This window comes from Sapajus apella, unplaced genomic scaffold (genome assembly GCF_009761245.1).
Source record: "Sapajus apella isolate SASKATOON/1434 unplaced genomic scaffold, GSC_monkey_1.0 scaffold127, whole genome shotgun sequence".
NCBI lineage: Eukaryota > Metazoa > Chordata > Mammalia > Primates > Cebidae > Sapajus > Sapajus apella.
In genome coordinates, this window is record NW_022437067.1 from 1,439,397 (window position 1) to 1,461,457 (window position 22,061).

At 60.1% G+C, this 22,061-nt stretch overlaps 2 protein-coding genes across 4 annotated transcripts in view; one reads left to right on the forward strand and one right to left on the reverse strand.

Moving 5' to 3' along the window:
• Positions 1 to 558: 558 nt before the first annotated feature.
• On the reverse strand, positions 559 to 6,953 carry PEX10 (peroxisomal biogenesis factor 10). The gene is made up of 6 exons (XM_032262179.1): positions 6,744 to 6,953; positions 5,151 to 5,231; positions 4,016 to 4,422; positions 2,348 to 2,523; positions 2,115 to 2,250; positions 559 to 1,510 (listed from the first exon to the last, which is right to left on the reverse strand). The coding sequence occupies exons 1-6, from the start codon at positions 6,853 to 6,855 to the stop codon at positions 1,442 to 1,444; spliced, it is 981 nt and encodes a 326-aa protein (XP_032118070.1). The 5' UTR covers positions 6,856 to 6,953; the 3' UTR covers positions 559 to 1,441.
• A 51-nt stretch (positions 6,954 to 7,004) lies between these two features.
• The window catches only part of PLCH2 (phospholipase C eta 2), an 85,984-nt gene continuing 70,927 nt past the window's right edge, over positions 7,005 to 22,061 (forward strand). The window contains exon 1 of one of the 3 annotated variants that reach the window (XM_032262163.1): positions 7,005 to 7,066. The gene's annotated coding sequence lies outside the window, so the exon portion shown is untranslated. Of the gene's footprint in view, positions 7,067 to 20,742; positions 20,873 to 21,826; positions 21,930 to 22,061 lie in introns of those variants that run through there. The other 2 variants (XM_032262161.1, XM_032262162.1) reach the window with 2 other exon arrangements.

Sequence of the window (22,061 nt, forward strand, 5' to 3'; positions counted from 1 at the left end):
CTGACCCGGGTCAGCAAGTGCTGCTCCCAGTTGGTGCTCTTGGTGCTGTGTTGAGGCACTCGGGGTTCTCAGACTCCAGACAGGAGCGTTTGTCACTTTCCGTACTGTTTTCCTGGTAAGCGCTCAGGCCCAAGATGTGACAGGCAGTCGTGTGCACGTGGCCAGAGCACAGTGTGCGTCAGAGGACTGGGTGCGATGGATGGACCCACGGAGGACCGCGCTCTTTCTGTGGGAAGCACGGAGGCATCTGCCCACCCGCCTGCAGCCCCCAGTGCCTCTCCTAGTGCTCCGCCAAGTCTAGAGGGTCACAACCCCCCACCCCTGCAAGCTGACCTTGACCGACCTGGGAACACAAGGTCATCGGTGTTCCTAAGCTGGCAGGGGAATGTGATGTGCGGTCACAACCCCCCCACCCCCGCAAGCTGACCTTGACTGACCTGGGAACACAGGGTCATCGGTGTTGCTAAGCTGGCAGGGGAATGTGATGTGCACCCTTGAGGTATTCTCACACTGCGCTCTGAACTCTCAAGTTCAGTCTTGTCATTAATGCACCCACAGTTCAGTGGAATTAGTTTATTAGATGTGCTAACGGCGAGGTTGTCTCTGGCACAGGTTAAATGCAGTTTTAAAAACCTGGAAACATCAAAGGGAGGCAGGAAGTAGGCTGGGGCTGAGCTGAGGGGCCGCACACAGCAGTGACCCTGGGTCCACAGGTTGCCTGCCCAGCAGGCCCCAGGAGAGGGCTCAGGTGCCCCTGGCAGCCCCCCAACCCTGCCCCGCCCGAGGACTTGGCACGCGAGTGTGTGTGGGTCAGGAAGAGCCCCTCTACTTTCTAGAACTGGAAGCAGCCTTGATGTGTGTTTAAGGTGTGCCAAATGCTTCAGACAGGTGCCAACCTTGGTTGGTCTCTCTGCCGTGTGGTCATTGAATCCTGGTGGAGGCGCTCTGCCCAGCTGCCCGGGGGGGGGGGAATCCCACCGCCTCCCACAGGGGCCCTGGGGCACTCTGGCTGAAGCAAACCCAGCCCCCCGTGCCCCGTACCAACTCAACACACACTCATTCAGTCCACTGCCTTAACACGAGCCTGATGGAACCATCTTCTCACAATATAAATGAATAAAGTGTCTTCTGGCTACTTCTGAAGTTAGTTCTCAACTGTGTGGTTCGGGGAAGGGAGGGAAACAGTGAGACTGCTGAAGTGGCTGAGTCGTGCCAGGCTGGGCTTGGGGAAGTGCTCCATGTTTGGGCACCCCGCCAGGACTGAGAAAGCACAGTCAGGGGCAGCCATTACCTCCCGGGCTGGCTGGGTTAGTGTATGGCATGGCAAAAAACAGACAGTGTGAGAACGTTCTCATTTCCGTGCAAGGTGAATCTTGAGGCTAAATCTTGCCGGTCAGACTCCCGTGGAAGTCATCTGTGTTCAGGCCCGCGCAGGTGCGGCTCAGCGGTAGTGCCGAAGGTAGACAAGCTTCTGGGGCGGGAACTTCTCCCGGCAGAGGGGACACTCCGCCTGCACAGAGGAGGAAGGGTCACAGTGGCTGAGACCACCTGCGCCGTGCCCACGCCCATCAGCACCTCGTCGCGTCCAGCTCTCTGCCCGTGACACGGAATGTAAACATGTTCTGTTTCCTTCAGCTAATGACCAAGAAAGAGAAAGCCAGCCTTTTCCCAGAAGGCCGAGGCCCAGTGGGGGCTGGGGTGGGGCTGGGGGCGTGGGTTTCGGCCTTGAGGTTCCCTCCTGCTCCTGCAGCTGACACAGCCCAGGCAGCCTGGCTCCTGGTAAGGTGCTGCCCTCACCCTGCCGGTGTCTTGGGTGGGTGTGAGTCAGTGTGCCAGGGTTTCCAAGTATGGTGAGGACTCCGGGAAGAAAGATGTGCTGGGGTGCACGGGGCAGCCATGGCGCCTTTCAGGGCTGGCTGCTGCCCCAACCTGTGTTCAGCAGAGCCTCGGTATGCTTGAATTTGGAACTTTAACCCCCCAGTGGCCCCACATCTGACCTACCTGGGGGTCTTTAAAAAGATGCCCACCTCCCTACCCTCAAACTGGAGAGTTCAGAGCCAGACTCCCCACTTCTGCTGCAGCCACCCCAGGACCCCGGCAGGTGCCCGCCTCACCTTGCTGCTGCAGCACGCGGTGATGCACTCCCAGCAGAACAGGTGGCCGCAGGGCGTGGCTGTCGGGTGCCTGCGCTCCTCCAGGCACAGGGTGCACAGGGGGTTTCTGGAGATGATTCTTTCCTCCAGGGAGCCTCTGGCGAAGGTGGGGCACAGTGTCAAGGTGGGTGCATCTTGCAGGTCCTCACGAAGTGCCCAGGGCACCCCCAGCCCCGCGTGGCCCCTGAGCACACCTGCGGTGAGACAGGGCGCGGTGCAGCCTCCATTCCTTCCTGGCTCGCTGCCGCTGCCTGAAGCCGTACAGCTGCAGCCCCACAGACAGCGCCAGGTGCAGGAGCGACACTAGCCCCAGTAGCCTGTAGCTCGTGCGGGCTCTCAGGGCCTCTCCGGGCATGGGGTGGACACGGAGCTGTAGGGCAGACAGTGCCACACCCATCAGGACCCTGAGGGGATCTGGCCTCAGCGCCTGCTGGGAGGGTGACGTTAGAGCCAGGTCTCTCCCTGGCACTGGGAGCGCCCGGCAAAAACAAGCTAGGGGGACGGGTTCGGGGCGTCCCAGGCACCCGTCTCGCAGCCTAGCATGAGGGAGAGGTCGAACTCCAGACCGGCCTTGGCATCGTCAACACAGAGGGAGTCTCTGAGCTATGAGGCTGTCGGAGTTGGGGAGCGGGTGAGGATGTGGGGGTATCCAAGGACCACTTCTCAGAAAAGGAACCTGTAGGGTGGCCAGAGAAGGAGCTGGGGTGGGGGGCAGGAACGGGGGGGGCTGGGGGGGGTTGCAGATGTGACCCCCCAGCTGTCCTCCAGGGATGGAACCCCAGTGTAGCAGGCACATGGCCCCAGGGATGTGGCTCCTGCTCTCCTGCTGCTGGCAACGCCTGTGGCTTCTGGCCGTGCTGCGGAAGGACAGCTGGCTGCCTTTGGCTTCCTGTGTCCCTTCCCACTGGCTGGGAAATGGAGATGGCCAAATGGCCTCAGCTCAGGGCTGGGAAGCATACGGAGGTGCAGGTCACACCACCAGCGTGGGCCCTGGGGGTCTATACTTCCTGGCTGTCCTAGGCAAGAGGGAGCCTCCCATCTGGTTTGAGCCCTGTTTCCAGGCCTCTGTCACAGCAGCTCAGCAAAGCCTCGCTAACATGGACACGGCGAGGAGTCACGTCAAATACGCGAGGCTGGGCACGCCGAGGACCAAGAGCTGACCACTAGCTCTGTGACGAGGAGGCCATGGTGGCCTTCTGTTCAGGGTGTGTGTGGAGGTGGGGTCGCCTGGCGACTGGGGACTGAGGAGCCCAGCATGCCCCTGAGGACGGAAGGAACGAAGGGGGTCCCTTGGAGGCTTGTTCTGGAAGGAGCATGTGCAGCATGGCAGCGGGACCGTGGGGGAGGCTTTGTTGCTGAATCTGGAAGCAGGGGCGTCAGCTGGGGGTCAGGATGGGCAGAGGTGAGAATGGCCGTCTGATGGGGCAGACCGCTGGGCGTGCAGGGGCGAGGTGTGAGGGGCTGGGGCTGGAGTCCCTGCTCCCACACTGTCTGGGAGAAGCTGCTTGTTCCCCAGAGCAGTGACATGGGCAGTCACAGGCCCACCAGGTTCAGGGATCTGTTGTGAGGCGTGACCCAGGCCCCCGGTCAGTAAGGCTGAGTGCAGGGCCTGGCATCTACGTGGGGCTGCAGCAGGGGCTCATGATAAGCTCAGGGTCTGCACGTCCCTGGATTTTTCAGCCAAGTGCAACTAAACAAAACCTGCCTTTTTCCAAGGAGAGGATTTGGGTTTCCTCCTTGACACAGATGCTGGAACCCTGTTGGCTGAGAGGCCTGGAGGGCCAGCTCTGTGCACACACCCAAGTCCAGCGGGGGTGACAAGGGTGGCCGAAGCGGCCGTGCCCTCAGCACCTGCTACTTACGTACGTGACCCCTGTGAGCCTCTTGGCCAGATGGTAGAAGACGCCGTGGATGTAAAACCAGGCAATGTGTAGCCGCTGGAGGCAGGTGAGGCCCTGTCGGAGGACAAAGGCCGCCCGCAGCAGCGCCCTCCTCTGCTGCTCAGGCAGACTGGCAGTGTGGCGACGCACCCAGCGCCGCGCCCCTGAGCAGCTGCGCCTGCCCGGCACCAGGCTCCCCTGCGAGGGTCGCCCACTGTCGGGGTCAGCCTGCAGCTCCTGCTCCAGGGGGAGCAGGGCTTTGTCCAGCAGGTAGGGCAGGACGGCATGCAGCGTCACCAGTGCACCACGGCGCAGCCAGGAGGGCACCCGCCTCCCCGATGGGTCCACCTGCACGATGCTGACATACTCCTCCCCGAGGGTCTGGTAGCCTACGAGGGAGAGGATGGGTATGTGGAAGCTGAGAGGGCCTGCCACAGGGACGGGCTCCCGGCCTCCATGCCCTCTGCTGGCTCCTGTCAACAGCCCCATCTTGTCACCCACTGTCGCCCCACACTGGCAGATGACCTCCTCTTGCTAAGCCCATCAGTCTCACCGTGACCTCAGGCAGCACGTGAAAGGCCCAGCCAATGGCTGCCCTTGGTTCCTGGGACCTTGGCTGGCCGGTGTTCCTCCCACTCCCCGGCTTCTCCCCAGGAGTCTTTGTGCCTTCCCATTTCTCCCCAGCCACCCCCACCCCCCTCCCCCAGCCCCAGTGCTCGGATTTGGTCCCATGGCTGGCCACCACCCACACAGCCGGCATTACCCAACTGATGCCCAGCCTGGACCTGACAGGGCACTGCACCCTGTGACATGGCTCAGCACTGTGACTTGCTTGTGCCACCAGGGCTGGCCACTGAGAAACGTGTCTCAATGGCACCCGAGGTAAAGTCTTGGACAAAGGTCCTCAGGGACACACGAAGGCTGGAAGGACGGGCTCCCTGCTGGGAGCTGATGCCTAGCCTCTCTCGGGCCAGCACCTCCTGCTCTCCTTGAGGCAGCATCACCACCTCGGCCAGTTCCAGGAGCTTTTCACACTGCCTGGCAGCCCCCTGGCCACCATCCCCTGGACCTGGTGTGTGGCTGCCCCTCAGTCCAGAGGTCCCAAGTGGGCTTCTACCTGCAAGTGTGGTGAGGCCAAAGTAGGCCACATCTGAGAGCAGCTCAGCCTCCTTCCTCCACTCCAGCCACTTCCTCGCACCTGAGAGGAGAAACAGTGTTAGTCCGGGGGCACTGGCGGGCATCCCCCCAGTTGCCCAGGCCCAGATCCAGTCCCACCCTTCCATGAAGCCAACACTCTCTTCCCCGGCCTCCCTCTCTGCTTCTGTCTCTGGAGGCACCGCCTTGTCTCCACCTGGACCTTCCTTAGCCTGAGCTGCAGTCTCCTGAGAACCTCCCACCTGCACCCATCTGTCGCTCTGGGAGGGCCTGCTAGGGCCACATGGAAAGATGGTCTTGGGTAGTAAGAGTGCAGGCCAGAGGCCAACTGTCTAGCATCAAAGAGCAACTCTCCAACTTCCTGGCCGTGAGGCCTTTCTGGGATTTCAGTTTGCTCATCTAACAGAAGAGTAATAGTAGGTCCTACCTGTAGGGATGATGGAAGATTAAATAAGTTAATATTTGTAACACATGGAGAACAGTGTGTGGCACAGGGGTGCCAAGTGTATTGTAAAATAAATACACACAAATCTGACCATGTCACTCTCCTGTTCAGAATCCGCCAATGGCTGCCCACCTGACACCCATGGCCCTCTCCGCGGGGAGCCTGTCTGTCCTCTGAGATTTACGCATGCTCTTCCTGTCCCACGGCACCATTCCTGCTGCCACGATACCCCTGCCACTGGGCTCCAGTGCCACTGCTCCGTGTATTGTTCTGCTGGGAGTTGATGCCTTTAACAACTGCCTGTCCCACCCCCAAAGACGTGATGGCATTGCTTTTTAAAATTTTTATTCTTTTTGAGACGGAATCTCACTTTGTCACCCAGGCTGGAGTGCAGTGGTGCGATCTCGACTCGCTGCAACCTCAGCCTCCCGAGTAGCTGGGATTACAGGCGCCCGCCACCCACCCAGCTAATTTTTTAGTAGAGACGGGGTTTCACCATGTTGGCTAGGCTGGTCTTAAAACTCCTGACTTCAAGTGATCTGCCTGCCTCGGCCTCCCAAAGTGCTGGGATTACAGGCGTGAGCCACCGTGCCCGCTTTTGTTTGTTTTTCGTTTTAAAATTAGTGATGGAGTCTGGCCCTGTCGCCCAGATTGGAGTGCAGAAGCGCAATCATGGCTCACTGCAGCCTCATTCCTCAGCCTCCTGAAGAGCTGGGATTACAGGCACCGCCAACACGCCTGGCTAATTTTAGAATTTTTTGTAGAGACGGGGTCTTGCCACGTTGCCCAGGCTGGTCGCAAACTCCTGGGCTCAAGCGATCCTCCCGCCTCCGCCTCCCGAAGTGCAGGGATGACAGGCAATGCTTCGCTGGGCTCTGTACTCAGCTCGGCCTGGCGAGACAGGCAGGGCCTGGCTGAGCCTACCCCGGGTCAGCAGGGCGAGCGGCCTGGGCTGCCGGTCAGACCTAGGAAGGCCCGGGTCGGTGTCAACGGGACCGAGGCGTGAGGCGTTCGCGCCGCGGTGACCACCCACGGCGGACACCTCGCCTCCTTGAGAGGCAACGCGCCCTGGGCCGCTAGCGGGGACGTCCGGCCGCGGCCGGCCCTCACCCGCCAGGCTGTGCAGAGCGCTACCCGCCGCACTCCGCAACCCGCCGCGGTAGTACTCGTCCTTCTGCGCCGCGCGGATGACCTCCGGGGGGCTGGCGGCGGCCGGGCCCATGGCCGCGGGTTCGGGTGTCCCGGGAAGCCACGCTGGCCACGCCCACGCGGCGAGGCCTGATGACGGCACGACGTGGCTCGGCGTGCGGCGCAGGCCTTGCGTCACTGGGGGGGGCGGGGCCGGCAGGGCAGGAGGCGGGGCCGGGCCCGAGGCGGGGCCGGGCCCCAGGCGGAAGCGCGGCTGGAGCCAGAGCCAGCGCGGCGCGAAGAGAGTTAGGGGCGCGGCGCGGCGCGGGGCGGGGCGGGGCGGGGCTGCGGGAAGGGAGGGGGGGCGCGGGGCGGGGCAGGGGGGGCGGGGGCGCGGGGGCGCGGGGCGGGGCAGGGCGGGGCGGGGCTGCGGGAAGGGAGTGGGAGGCGCGGGGCGTCTGCGGGGGCGCGGGGCGTCTGCGGGGGCGCGGGGCGTCTGCGGCGCCCCCAGGGTCCTGCGCTGCCCCGGCCCCGCCCAGCTCCCTGCGCGTCCACGGGCCGCTCTCCCCCTGGGGACAGCGCCGCGGAGTGGAGACGGTGCGGACCCATTTCCCGCTGGGGAGACGGAGGCCGGCGCTTGGCTCTGGACCCGCCCCGGGGAGCCGAGCTCCTCGTGCCGGCCGCGGCGGTCCCGCCTTCCCGCCATCTCGCCCTCTGAGCTGCGCGGGCTCTAAGCGCGGGTTGGCCCGTTCCGGGGCGCCGGTGGATTTGGGGACCAGAGGAGCATCAGGCGAGAACCGGGACCTTCCAGGCCTCGAGCAGCCGCGTTCCCCAGTCATCCCTCGCGAAAGCACACGGCCGGCTTGGTGTGGACGCCCGCCTGGTGCCCACGAAGGGCCGAGGTCCCGGGAGGGAGGGCGCCGCGTGCGTCAGGCAGGGCCTGGCCGCCGGGGGGGCAGCTGGGAGGCCGCCGCGTGGTTTCAGGACGGGCGGAAGGTGGCCCTCTACTTCCACCCTGTCTGGCCTGAGCCCCGCAGGTGCTCTGGGGACCCACATCGCAGGCCCTTCGACCCCTCTGCTCACAGCGGAGGGGCAGAGGCCTGAGGCGCTCGCCAAAGCCGCACACCTGGAGGGACAGTCTTTCCCAGCCGCTGGCCACAGCTGGACCTGTTCGGAGCTGGGGATGGGAGGGACGGGCAGGAACTGGAGGCCCACGCAGATCCCCCGCGGTCTCTGCGGTCTGTGATTCTGGTGCCACCTGGCCAGGGAGGGTGGCCCGCACAGCCCTGAGTGGCCCTGTCTTGGTCCAGGGCAGCACTTGGGCTGGGGAGGCCTTTAGCATTGCAGAAGGAAGGCGGGACGTTGAGAAGGGGGCATCTGCACGCTGATGACCTCAGTGGGGGGGACGTGCGGTTCCTTGCCTCACCTCTGGTTCCATCTACAGGGGCTCAGCTGTGGCATCATCCCCAGACTGATACAGCTAAGTGACAAAGCCAGAGTCCCACCCTACAGGAATGGCCCCTCTTAGAGGGAAGGGGCATGACCTGGTGGCCCCGCAGCCCCTCTGGCTACTAAAACCCCCTTGCACCCCTTTGGAGAACTGACCCCGCAGTTGTTCCGTGTGTCATGGACACAGAGACTGCCCTCTGATTGGGCCGGGCAGCTTGGCCGGGCCCCTCATCCATGGGCCAGGCAGTAGGCGTCGCCCATGAGGAGCTCTGAGGTGATCGTGTGCTCTGGTCAACGCTTAGATAACAGTTAGAGGTGCAGCACCCCTTCCTGGCCCTGAGCCACTCCGGGCCCTGGGGTCACAGCTCCAAGTCTGATTCTGAGGAGGAGGCTTTGGTACCTCCTTCAGATTCACGCTCGGCTCTAGGATGGGCCCCTGGAGGTGGCCCGCCCCGGGAGGTGGCCCGCCCCGGGAGGTGTCCCCACCACTGTCCTGGCACAGGACTGCATCCATCACTCTTCATCTGCACACAAATCCCAGCCTCCAGCGGGAGGGGCCTGGGCAAGACCAGAAGCCAAGTGTCTCAGTGTCTGTTGCTCCTGGGGAGGTGGGGCTAGGGGGTCTCCCAGGGTTCAAGCCTTGGCCCAAGGCCTTGGCTGGGCCATGCCATGGTGCCTCTGACCCACAGTTTCCTCACTCGTACTGGGTGTTTGAAGGTCTCTGGTGCCCTGAGGGTCCTTGGTAAGGACGATTTGAATTTGGGGGTCTTATCCTGGGATGGCCAGCAGGTGGCAGCGTTGGCCCGTCTGCTCTCCACCCAGCTCCCCACCAGAGTTACAGGGGATTAGGCAGTGAGTTTTGCCCCAAAGTCAACTGAACCTGGATCAGAACCACCAGCGAAGTGGAATGACCGTCTGCCCGAAACGGAGGAGGGAAGGAAGTACCTGCTGGGGGCGGTTCCCAGGGAGGTGGGGCAGGAGTCAGGTCTCCCTGTCCTGCCCCAACCTGGGAGCTCTGGCTGGTTCCAGGGTTCTGGGGCGGGATATAAGGGGTCTTGCCAGGGGAGGGGGGTGTTTGCCCCTTGGCACCCCTGCCTCCATGTGGCTGCCTTCTCTTGAGCCCGTGGGACTTGCCACAGACCCTCGGAGGCTGTGGATTTCAGGCATCCGGCAGCCCGGGTCCAGCCCGAGTCTTGGGTCTCTTGACAGCCACGTACTGGGCCCCAGCAAGGGATCACCACAGTCCAAAGTGAGCGTTATTCCTGTTGGCGGTGCTTGATGTCCTTCTAGAGGACCCTGTTCTGTAATCAAGGAGCCCCGACCTACCTCTCCAGCTCTCACCGCTCAGCCTAGATCCCGCCACACTTCAAAGCCAGGCTTCTGGGGACTTCTGGGGACATGGCACAGGAGTGCTTCTGGGCTGGCCTCAGACTGCAGCCCGCCGTGCCCTCCGCTGGCCCTGCCGTTTCAGGGGGCTCTCACACCCATTCCATCTGACTCCCCTGTGCTTCCGTCTTCTGGCCTGTGGAGTGGGAATGGGGAAGAATCAGCTGGTATTTATTAAGAGCCTGCTTCACTCTCACCTGGGGTCCACATGGCCTGGGATGTGGTCACAGTGCAGGTCTGCGTGGATGGGCCTGGACCGAGGTTCAGTTCTGCATTCTTGACAAGCACCCAGACCACACCTGCACGGAGCAGGGCTCTCAGCTTTGCCTGTCACACTTGCCCCCTTCCGCCCAGCAGTGGCTGGTGTGGCGCCCCATCCCACACCTTCCTTTGGAGGGCCTGCGTTGCGGCTCCTCTGAGCCCAGTTCCTCTGCTCTGGGGAGCTCAGCGTTGGTCCCACCCTTCAGATCCCCATTCCACCCCCAAACACCCAGTGCAGTGGGCAGCCCTGTGGGTGATCTGGCACGGCATCAGGTGCTCCTCCCTGTTCCCTCTGTGGTGGGTTAGGGTTAGAACAGGGGTGCTGTGCCTGTCATGCCTGGGATGCTGCCTGGCACCCAGCAGCTGCTCAGGACGACTGTCCCAGGATGCCAAGGAGGGCAAGGTGGGCCCAGGAGCTGGATGAAGCATGTCTGGGTCCTTGGCTGGGCAGGTGCCTGGAACACAGAGCAGGGGTGGGCGCTTGTGCCACTTGAGGGGAGTGGCTCCTGCCCAGGGTGGCAGTTCTGGCTTCAGGGGTGTGGCTGTGTCCCCTCCCTTCTCTTTAGCTATAAATGGATTTTGAGATTGAGGAGCAGCCTCCCCCAAGCGGGCCCCAGGTACAGGGACAGGACCGTTGGGGTGCGGCCCTCGGGAAGCCCCTTGCAGTGCCAGCCACAAACCAGGAGAACTGGTTCCTCCGCCTGGCTGGAGGCCCTGGGAGCCACACTCCACCAGCTGTGGCAGACCTGGGCCCTGGAGCTATCTGCAGAGTGTGAGCTGGGGGAGGGTGGGCGCCGGGCAGCACTGGGCCCAAGGAGGGGGAAGTGAGCCCTGGGTGAGCACAGTCAGGCAGAGGCCCCAGAACTAAGCTGGGGAGGGCAGGGCCCAGCGGGCAGAGGCAGGAAGTGCTGGTGGATGAAGGCCCCCTGGATCCTCTGTGGGAACAGTGCCCGGGCCGAGGTGTAGCAGGTGAGGTCAGGACAAGGGCCCAGAGTGCACAGGGTTGGTCTGGGCGTGGGCTGGCCTGGGAAGTGACGTTGGGCACTCCTGGGGCTCGGGCAGGTGGCCGGGGGCTCTGCCTGTGTCCCTTGCTAGCTGGGGGCCATCAGGCAAGAATTCCTGGCAGAACTGTGGGTCCGACAGAGCAGAGCCAGCCTGGGGCTTGGAGGCTCTGGGCTGCTGTCAGGACTTTGAAGGACAGGAAACAAGAAACAGGGGTCGGGGGGCTGTGGAGAGAGGGGCATGGGCCTGAGCTGAGAAACCAAAGCCCAGCAAGCCATGCCTGGTCCAAGGCAGACACAGGGCGAATCCCAGGTCACTCTGCCCATTCGTGTCCCAGTCTCTACCTGCTGCTGGGCTTGGGGAGGAGGAAATGAGGGGTCCTGCTGTGCAGCTGTCATCCTGGGCTGAACCAGCTGATAACTGAGGGCTGGAAACCAAGGGCCCCCAAAAGAAGAGTTCTGGGAGGACTTCCTGGAGGAAGAGACTTTGCATGGTAAGAGTGCGGGAGGGCTCTGTCCACGTGAGAGGCATGGCCTTTTCCGACATGTGGAGGCTGGGGGTGTTGTGTCGGGGGCTGCTAAGGATGGGCCCTGCCCAGCCTCCCACCTTCCTCTATGAGGCCAGAGGGAGGGGGACTGGTGAGTCTGGGACCTGGTGCCCAGAAATGTGAGCCCAGAACCTGTGGGCACTAGGCCAAGGCCAGAGAGGGCCCATGAGGGAGGCCTGAGCCGGAGTGCCATCCACCCTGGATGTGAGCGTCTGGGTGGGCTGTGGAGAGTCCAGCCCTGTCCTTGGAGTGTTGCATAGCCCGGCTGTGCTGAGGGTGGCCGGCCACTGAGGAGCTCTGTGCTGGAGGACACCCTGGAGCCACCTCCTGAGTCACTGCCGCACTGTCTCCCCACACAGCCTCCCTAAGGTGGGGTCGGGGCCTGGTGCTGGGCAGCCCTGGGAGGAGGGGATGGGCAGGGGCTGCAGCCTCTGCGCTGAGGCAAGACCTTGAGCAGCTCCTGGCCTTTCCTGGGCGCAGTTTCCTCAGCTGTCAAGTAGGAGAATAGAGGCCCCCACCTCCCGGGTTAGGAGAGGACCCAGGATGGCACGTGTGTGTGATCAGCTCAGGGCTTTGCAAGCTTCTAGATTCTGATGAGAAGATGGTGAGCTCAGGGCATCTCTGTGTCCGGCTCCCAAACACACACACGCAGGCGCTCAGGAGCCTGCAGGAGCTGCGGAGCCGCTGCGGTGAAGACGTGTGACTGGTGTGGGGCAGACGCCCCTCAAGGCAGGTGCTCCGAGAATTCCGGGCGAACGAAGCCCACGTTGTTCTGTCTTCAGCCCCATAGCCAGTTGGTTTCTGAATTTTGTTCTGGAAACTGCCCAGAACTGATTCACACCGATGAGCAGCTGCTGACAGTAACAGCGTTCAGCACCCTCCGGGCGCCTTCAGTTAGACAGAGAGAGAGGAGGGCCATGTTTTAGTGATCCGAGCTGGCTCCCGAGTCTGTGGATGCCAGGGTCAGGCATGGGGGCTCCTGCAGTGAGCTTTGGGCGTCTCAGTGGAGGGGGCAGGAGCTCTGGTCTTTTTGCCCTGCTGCGTGCTGGCAGGAGGGCCCCCACTGCCTCCTGCTGTCCTCTGACCAGCTGAATGGTGCAGGTCATTCGCTCCTGTTCTCTGTCCTGCCGCCTTCAGGCGTCGCAGCTCCTAGGATGAAGTTCTAGGTCTGAACCTGGCGTTTGATGCCCCATGGACAGTAAGGGCTCCCCACGAGGCTGCTCCTGGATCTTCAGTCAGGCAGAGGCTCCCCAAGTTCTAGAGGGGTGCCGTCCTGGACTCCCGAGGCCACCCGCCTGCCTCTGCAGGTCCTGTCTGTGTGAACGGGAGCCAGCCATGCGCTCTGCAGACACCTGAGCTGTGTACTACGACGGCCTATCCTTTGAACACTGCCTTGACTGGCTGCCCCCTCTCCCTGGCTGCCGACCTCCCAGCACCCAGTTATACCCAGGCTCTGCCCACCTCAGCCCACACTGTGTAGGGAAATGCTGGTGAAAGACCCAGCTTGTTGAGGTTGCAGCTGAATAACCCTTGACTTCCTACGACTCCCCTACTGGAGAGAGGACCTCCCCCCCCACCCGCCCGTGGGGTCTGCTCCTGACGCCCTTCTCTGTGGTTGGCACGGCTCATCCTCTGACCTGAGCATGTGACGCTCAGCCAAGAATGTGGCGTTCGAGGCTCCCCCATCTCTCTGCCCAGCTCCCTGCCCTTCCCTGTGTGGGGCCCGTCCTAGGACAGCCTGCTCCGACCCCTCCCACCTGCCGGCCCGTGGTCATCTGTCCCCTCCTGGCTGCCGGCCTGGTCTGCATGGCACGGCTTCACTCCACAGCAGGGGCTTTGGGCTGTGCTGCTGTCCGTCCATCCGTCCGTCCGCCCATCTGTCCCCTGCCAGCAGCTTCCCTCTGCTCCCCTAGCTCAGCCATGCCAGTCCCGGTTGGCCCTTGAGGTCCTATTTGCTGATCCTTGAGTTTCTCACTGATTGTGAAGAGACATTGCCCAGAGCGGATCGAAGGGGCAGTGGTGCCAGGCCGTGTGGGCACCTGTGCAGAGCCATGACACCCTCTGAGGCCCCAGCCCCGGCCGTTGGTCAGGTGGGGTTTTCCGTTTATTGTTGACAGAGGCATCTCCCATGGCAGTGGGGTGCGGGGTCTCCCCTGTGCATGTGAGGCCGGTGAGGAAGGAAGGGGAGCAGGCAGGGGGCCCGGGGCCCTCCAGCCCTACCACCACCACCCCGCCAGCTCTCCCTGCCCAGAGCTCACTGCAGGGGTCCCGGTGCCTGACCCTGGCATCCACAGACCTGGGAGCCAGCTTTGAGGAGGTGCTGCTGGTTCTGGTGGAGGTGGTGACAGCAACCGGAGATGTGGGGCCACTCATCCCTCTTCCTGTGGGCCCCACCATACTCATCCTTGGGGGATGAATCTGAAGCTGTCTGTAGACTCTGGACGGGGACCCTCAAGCTGGCCCTGGGCGAGGGCCAGCCAGGCCCTTCCTGCCTCGGAAGCACTGCACCTGCCGCCCCAGAGGGCTCCTGCCAGCTTGAGGCTCAGGCATAGGAGGCCGAGTCCCCCGACCCAGGCCTTTTGTGCCCTCCCCCCCACCCTCTTTGGTGCTGCCTCCTAGTGGCCTGGGTGCATCTGCGGGGGAGGGGGCGGGCACCAACACCACAGCCTGCCTCTCCACGCCACCCCCCCGCCATCTCCGGTCCTTGGTCAGGAGTTCATCAGTGCTGGGTAAAGGACTTAGACAGGTCCCTACCCCCAGCCCTCACCCCACCTCCTCCCCCTCAGCTGACCCCACCTCCTCCCCAACACTTGGGTCCCAAAGGAGCCCGTGCCTCGGGGGGCATCCAGGCAGCACCCACCTCCGGTCCCTCCTCCTGCTGCTCAGCTCCGCTCTAAGCCCACTGCCCTGTGGTTTCAGGCCCAAGCTCCCCAGGGGCAGGTCTGAAGCCTCCAGCCCCTGCAGGAGTGGGCTCAGGGCTGCCTGTGGGGCCCAGTGATGCTGGCAAGGGAGAGCCAGGCCCTGGCAGTGGTTCCACAGTGGGATGGGGGACTGAACGGTTCTGTCCCTGTAGGGGCTGCAGAAGGAGCCCTGAGGGTGGGGGAGCCTGGGAGTCCTGGAGCCGGCTCACAGAGAGGGGCTCAGTTCTGCCGGCCAGGCCCAGCTTCTCAGGACCCCAGGGCTGGGGCACACTCTCTGCACCCTGCTTTACAAATGAAGAAACCGAGTCACAGAGAGGGAGAGGGTTGGGGCAGGCTTCAAGCTGACCTCTGACTCATGGACCCCCATTTTGAAGAATTTCTTCTTCAGCGTCAGGCCTGGAGGGCTGCGGGAGCCGCTCCTCTCTCGATCGGAGAGAGATTGATCAGTTCATTGCGTTTACCCCCATCAGCAGCCCCGTCTTCCCCCTTGGGACCGCTTCTGAGGAGTGCTTAGCATGTATCTCTTGTTTTTTGTATTTTCCAGAAGGTGGTGTTCTGGTGTGAGTATTTTAAACACTTAGTGGGGTGCAAACGCTGTGGCCTCATGACCGGTTCACACTCTTTTTATTTTTGAGACAGGGTCTCACTCTGTCGCCCAGGCTGGAGTGCAGTGGTGTGGTCTCGGCTCACTGCAATCTCTGCCTGCCAGGTTCAATTGATTCTCCTTCCCCAGCCTTCTGAGTAGCTGGGACTACAGGTGCATGCCACCACTCTAGGCTAATTTTTGTATTTTTAGTAGAGACGGGGTTTCAATATGTTGGCCAGGCTGGTCTCGAACTCCTGACCTCAGGGGATCCACCTGCCTTGGCCTCCCAGAGTGCTGGGATTACAGGCCTGAGCCACTGTGTGGGGCCCCGGCACTCGTAGCAGCTGTTGAGAAGCCAGAGGAGCTTTGGTTTTGGGGTGCTGTCTCCTGTGTGTGCAGGAGCAGGCTTGTGCCCCTCACCAGAGCCTGCGGTGGCATCTCCAGGAATCTCGTCAACTGGTTGTTGGACACAACCATTATTCAAATCAAATTTAACTAATTAAATTTTGTAAAACACAAAAATGCTATAAAAGCAAAGGACATAAATACTCAAAATGTATCGCTTCCTGATTATTTCTAGCTTTCCGTAATCCACGCTGTTACCTGGGTGGATCTGCGTGCAGTCTGTGTGGATCTGTCTGGTGGAGACGCTGTGCAGTACTGTCCGTCTCTCCCCACTCTGTGCTCTGTGGGATCGCATGGGAGTGTTTATTGCCATGGACAGCGGCAGAGCAGACAGAGCTGCCGTTAAATCTTGGCTAGCGCAATACTTACATCGTTTAATATTTTCCATGATAGAAATTCAAACTGATCATTTAAAGATATTTATTAACGAAGTCTTATTAAAAATAACAATGGGAAGGGCACCATGGCTCACGCCTGTGATCCCAGCACTTTGGGAGGCCGAAGCGGGAGGATCGCCTGAGGCCAGGAGTTTGAGACCAGCCTGGTGAAACCCCGTCTCTACTAAAAATACAAAAATTAGCCTGGCATGGCAGTGGGCACCTGTAACTGTAGCTACTCAGGAGGCTGAGGCAGGAGAATCACTTGAACCCGGGAGGCAGAGGTTGCAGTGAGCCGAGATCACGCCACTGCACTCCAGCCTGGGAGACAGCGTGAGACCATCTCAAACAAACACACACACGGTAAACCAATGACATGTTAATGGAAATAGCCTGTTAACATTTTATGAAAAATACTGTTCAAAACATAAGAATCCAGCGAAAGGAGGGACGTGGCTTTGCATTTTTGCAGTCTCTGGAATGCTTGTCTGTGCCTGCGTTCCACCTGTCGCCGTGTGCTTTGGTTGAAATCGGTGACCAGATCTGGCCTCACAGGGCGGAGCCACCTTATCAGGTAATCGTGGACATTCTTCTCTGAGGGCGAACCCAGACTGGCTGAATGGTGGAGATCCTTACAGGTTGTTTCGAGAATGGAATCTTAAACCGTACCAATGGACTTTTTGTATTCTGTTACATTATTATCTGTTGGTCTGTTTTTACTTTCTGTTTTGTCTTGCTCTGTTGCCCAAGCTGGAGTACAGTGGCACCATCACAGCTCACTGCAGCTTTAAACTCCTGGCCTCAAGGGATCCTCCCACCTTGGCCTCCTAAGGCGTTGGAATTACAGGCATGAGCCACTGCACCTGGCCCAGTTTTTCACTTTGAGTGGAAATTTACCTGTGCATAATTTTGAAAGACCATGTTTTGGTATGAATCATTTAAAAAATAGTGGTTTACTGAGTTATGAAGATTTTTTAAATTTTGATGTTTTATTAAATATTACATTATTACAATTAAATGTTATAATATTAAATATTACAATAATATAAAATCACATTACTATCACCCTGATCTCATGATAAAAGCCTTTAAATATTTGGAAACTGATAGACTTACAGTGATGAATACAAGTTTTCCAAGATGCTGATTTTTACCTAAGCTTGAATTTTATTATTGGCAATAGATCCTGCAATTTGCTGTTTGGTTTTGTGTTGTTTTGGAGAGGCTTTTATTTAGTTTTTTTCTTTGTTGTTTGCTTGTTTTAGAGACAAGGTCTTGCTCTGTCCCCCAGGCTAGAATGCAGTGGCACCATCACAGCTCACTGTAACCTTGAATTCCTGGGCTGAAGCAATCCTCCTGCCTCAGCTTCCTGAGTAGCTGGGACCACAGGCTCATTACAGCCAGCTAATTTTTTAAAAGAGATGGGATCTTGCTATGTTGCCCAGGCTGTCCTTGTACAGGGCCACCAGATTGGTGTGTCCACTGCACAGTAATTGACCAATGCACAGAGACAGCAGGGTTTGCAGCAGAGAAAATTTAATAATTGCAGGTGCCAAACACGGAGATGGGAGGAGACCCACAAATCCGCTTCCCCTGGAGTTCTGGGGTGGGATTCTTAAGGGGATCATGGAGGGTGAGGGGCTGGAGAAACTGGAGTCATTGATTGGTTGGGGTATGGGGGATGAAATCAAGAGGTGGAAACTGCATTTGTTGGTGAGTCAGCTCCTGTGGAGTCCTTCCGACCGGCCGGCCTCAGTAATTTCACTGTTATGCAGGACCTGAAAGCGTATCTCAGATAGAAAGCAATGTTTTACCATGTTTAAGTCGTTCTCTATACAGCAGTTAGGGGCCTATGATCTTAGGACAGAGTCTGTGTGATTCTGGGGCAGTAGGCAGTGACAGTTATGAGGACGGGTTGGAGAGCGAGCCCAGCTCATCGGGCTGCTGCGGGCACTGCCAGCTTGGCTTACTTTCCATTCTCCCCTCCCTTCTTCCCTGAATGATTTTATAAAGTTTACAGGGATGATTTCAGTCTCAATCCCCGTCTTCAGACGGTGCTCCCGCCCTGGCCTCCTGGCACAAGCCACTGTGCTCAGCCCATTTATTTTTAAATTTTATTTTAAAAAGTATATATTTGACAGATTGTAGTTGTAGATATTTATGAGGCAGACGGTGATGCTGTGATTTTTTAATACAGCTTTTCAGTTTAAGTGAAGCTAATCAACATAACCCTCAACTCAGATATTTAGCATCTTTTGTGGTAAGAACATCTGAAATGTACTCTTAGCAGTTTTGAAATGTACATTATTGATTATATTCACCATGCTGTATGATAGAACTAAAGCCCCCAAAACCACAAAACACAGCCTAACTGTCTAACCGCGGCCTGGCACCCTTGGGCCATCATCTCCCATCCCCCCAGCCCTGGCCTCTAGTACCAGCATTCTACTCTGCTTCTATGAGTTCAGCTGTTTTAAATCCTACCTACATGTTCTAGTGAGGACATGTGGTATTTGTCTTCTGTGGTTTGGCTCATGTCACTTAGCATGGTGTTCTCCAGTTCCATCCATGTTGTTGAAAATGACAGAATTTCTTCCTTTTTAAAGGCCGAGGCCGGGTGCGGTGACTCACGCCTGTCATCCCTGCACTTTGGGAGCCCAAGGAGGGCAGATCGCTTCAGGCCAGAAGTTCGAGACCAGCCTGGCCAACATGGTGAAACCCTGTCTCTACTAAAAACACAAAATTAGCTGGGCATGGTGGTGCATGCCTGTAATCCCAGCTACTCAGGAGGCTGAGGCAGGAGGCTTGAACCTGGGAGGCAGAGGTTGCAGTGAGTCAAGACTGGGTGACAGTCAGCCTGGGTGACAGAGTGTGACTCCGTCTCAAAGAAAAAAAAAGGCTGAACAGTATTCCATTGCATGGCTGTGTGTGCGCACACACATGCACACATATGCACACACACACATATACACACATACACATACACACATACACATACACACATACACACATATACATACACACACATATACACATATACACACACACGTACACATATGTATACACATACAGACATATACACACATACACATATACACACACATTTACAGACATACACACATACACTCACATACATGCATATATATATATATACACACACATACACACATACACATATACACAGACATATACACATACATGCACACATATACACACAATACACACACACGCACCCACATTTTCTGTACCCACTCATCCGCTGGTGGACTCGGGTTGATTGGGCTATCTTTCCGGCAAAACCGTGCTCCCCACCATGCCTTGTGTCCCCCCGCTAGTTCCGCTGGAGTCCCGGCCGCTCCAGAGCCTCCTCCCAGGAAAACGCCCTTTGCAGCTTTGCGTGTGCTTCCGGCCTCCCTGCACGGCATGGAGGTTAACTACAGTTCGTGGTTTTTACTGCTTTGGGGAAACTGCCTCTTCTCTGCTTTAATTCTGAGCACGCATTGGTGAAGGACACTGTCTCTGAGCCGAGGCCCAGGCTGTCACACTATCAGAGCCTTTCACCATCTGGGCGGATGTCAACTCGGGAAGGGAAGCCTCCTTTATATAAAAACAGCGTAGCCCTTGCAGGCTCCTGGAAGGTTCTAGGGACCGCAGGGTTCTGTGGGCTGAGCTCTGGGGAGCAGTGTCCATGGCCCAGTGTTGGGCAAGCACCCCGTTCTGATCTTCACTTTCTCCACCTGGCGCTAAGCTTTCCAGACCCCTCCTGTTCCTCAATCAGCCTCTCTCTTCTTGCTTCTAACACTGAGGGGGACTCTGGGGGTCCCTCATCCCATGGCCTCCTCCTGGGCTGCCGTGAGCATTCTCCTGAGTCCCCGTGGCATCCTGGAGGCTTTCCCTCCAGGGCAGAGTGGCTGAGACCCCAGCCTGCACATGTGCTCGGCCCAGTGCCCCCAAGCTGACCTAGGATGGGCCCCTCGTGGTCTTCCCTTCCCTCGTCAAACACCCGTCCCTCTGTAGGGCGGGCTCCACGCCCTCCGTGAAGCCAGCCCCTGGGCACAGATGTGCAGCCTGACTTTCCTGTCTGCTCTGCGCATGGAGGGGCCTGGCCTGGGCCCCGCACTTCCTGACATGGTCGCGGGGTCAGGGCTGCTGGGTTCCTTGTCTCCATGTGCAGCCAGGCGGGCTCCAACAGCCCCACCAGCCTGGTGGCAGCGGCTGAACTTGCTGGGGCCTGTGGCTTCTCTGTGGCTTCTGGGGCCTTAGCTCTGTGTTCTCTGCACCCACTAAGCCCAGGGGTGGGAAGAGGGCCTCACAGAGGGGCTTCGGGCTGGGAGAGTGGGGAGGACTGCAGACAGCCAGCAGTCCCTGCAGAGGCCCAGCCCTAGGCCTGCTGCCGTGGGGCCCCGCCTGCCTCCCATGCCCGGGACATCTTGGCTGGGGGTCTTTGTGCCAGGGACCTGAGTTCAGCCTGGACACTGCAGTCAGGGTAACAGGGACATGGCAGGAGGTGGCCTCTGTGTGACAGCAGGTGCTGGTAGTGAGGGGCCCACTGGGTGGAGTTCCTGGGGGTGTCAAGGAGCTGGGCAGTGGGCCGCAGTGGGGCGCCCTGGGGCCAGGAGGGCAGCTGGGGCAGGCGGGCTGTCCCCTCACCCTCTGGGTCTCACGTGAGGGCCTGGGGCAGGAGGTGTGGGAGGAGGTGGGTGTTGGGAGCAGGCAGACCCGCCCCAGCTCAGCTGCCCCCACTGGTTGTTTCTGGGGGAAGAGGTCCTGCCCTCTCTGAGCCTCAGTCTCCCTCCTGAGAGTGGACTCTGTCGTGGGCCGGGTGGCCAGCAGGGCCTCAGGCCAGGAGGGAGAGGGCGCCCCTCTGGGACATCCCTCCTGGAGAGGCTGGGGCTCCCACTTCTACCTGCCCTCGGGGGGCTTCCTGAGCCAGGGGATGCCAGCTGAGGGTGTGGCACCCTACTTCCTGGGCACTGCTGCAGAAGGTAGGAGGGAGGAGGGGCGGATGTCAGAGGAGCAGGCTGGGGCATGTGGGGGCCTCTGGTACCTCTGCTGGGAGCTCAGAATCCAAGAGACAGCAGGAGGGGGCACCGTTGAAACAGAAGCGGCTGGGGGCCCTCCAGGGGTGGGGTCCCTGCAGGGGCAGGAGCCGGCTTGGACTCGATGTCCCTGAGCAGGTACCTGGGCTCTCCCCATGGGTGAGTAGTAGGCAGGCACGCTGGGAACTTAGGGGTACAAGGCCTGCTGAGTGGGTGCCACTTTGTCTTCCAGGGGCTTTGGGGGTAGAGGTCCCTGCCTAGAGGAAGATCTGCCGGTCTGGGTGTTGGCTGTTGTACTGTGGGCATTTGGCTTGGAGCTGGGCCTAGGTTGTGCTTCCTGATTCAATGGGGACAGAGTCAGGGGACCTCTCCACCCTGTCCCCAGCATGGCCCGCCCTGCCTGGCCCCAAGTGAGGTTGTCGGTGGGAGTTGCCCATGGCAGCAGGGCCAGCGTCCAAGCAGAGGCCGAAGACCGGGCACCGGCAATGTCGCCTTCTCAGGCCAGGGTCTGGGCTCCTGGGGGTTGGCCAGCACCCCACGGCCAGGGCGAGGAGCAGCGGGCCTTGCTGGGGATGGCCCCGCGACAAGGCCAGCTGGTGCCCCTGTGACCTGTAGGCCCTCCAGGAGCCGCAGAGACCAGAGTGGTTGGAAGCAAGGGTGCCACTCTGGGGCCAGGACTGGGTGGGCACGCGTGGACTATGTCTGTGCTGCGTGGGCCCCCGCCAACGGCTGACCTCACGGTCCCCCGTGGCCCGCCTGGGCGTGCACAGCCGACGTGGCGCTGTTGCCTAATTAGGTTGGACTGTGCCAGCCCCGCTGGAGCCCACGCCCGGCCTTCACGCCGGCAGACGTGTCGGGGCACGGCTCCCTCCTCCCGCTGTGCAGGAACTTCTCAGGAAGCTGCCGGTCGCCGGACGCTGGGGTAGCTTGAGCCTCCAGGGCCCTGCAGCTGAGGGGCTGCCCACCCATTCCAGCTGCCTCGGGGAGCCTGGGCTGGGAGACCCCGTGCCTGGGAGTGAGCCTGGAGCCAGGGCAGGGTGGTGAGAGGCGCTGGAAAGAGGACTGGGCCAAGAGGGAGGCCTTTGGTTGAGGTTGAGCCATGAGTCCCAGGAGCCCCTGCTGGGCGGCCTGACGCCCTCTCCCTGCCATCTTCTGGGGCCAGGGCTGCCAGAGGCACCGGGCCGGCCAAGTCCAGGTCTGTGCAGATTGGAGGGGATGGGCGAGTCTGGAGGGCCGGGGCCTGAGGCCTGCAGGGTGAGGGGAGTCCTACCTGCCAGGGCTGCTCTTAGGGCCCTGGGAGAGAGACCTGCCACCAGGGGGTCCTCCC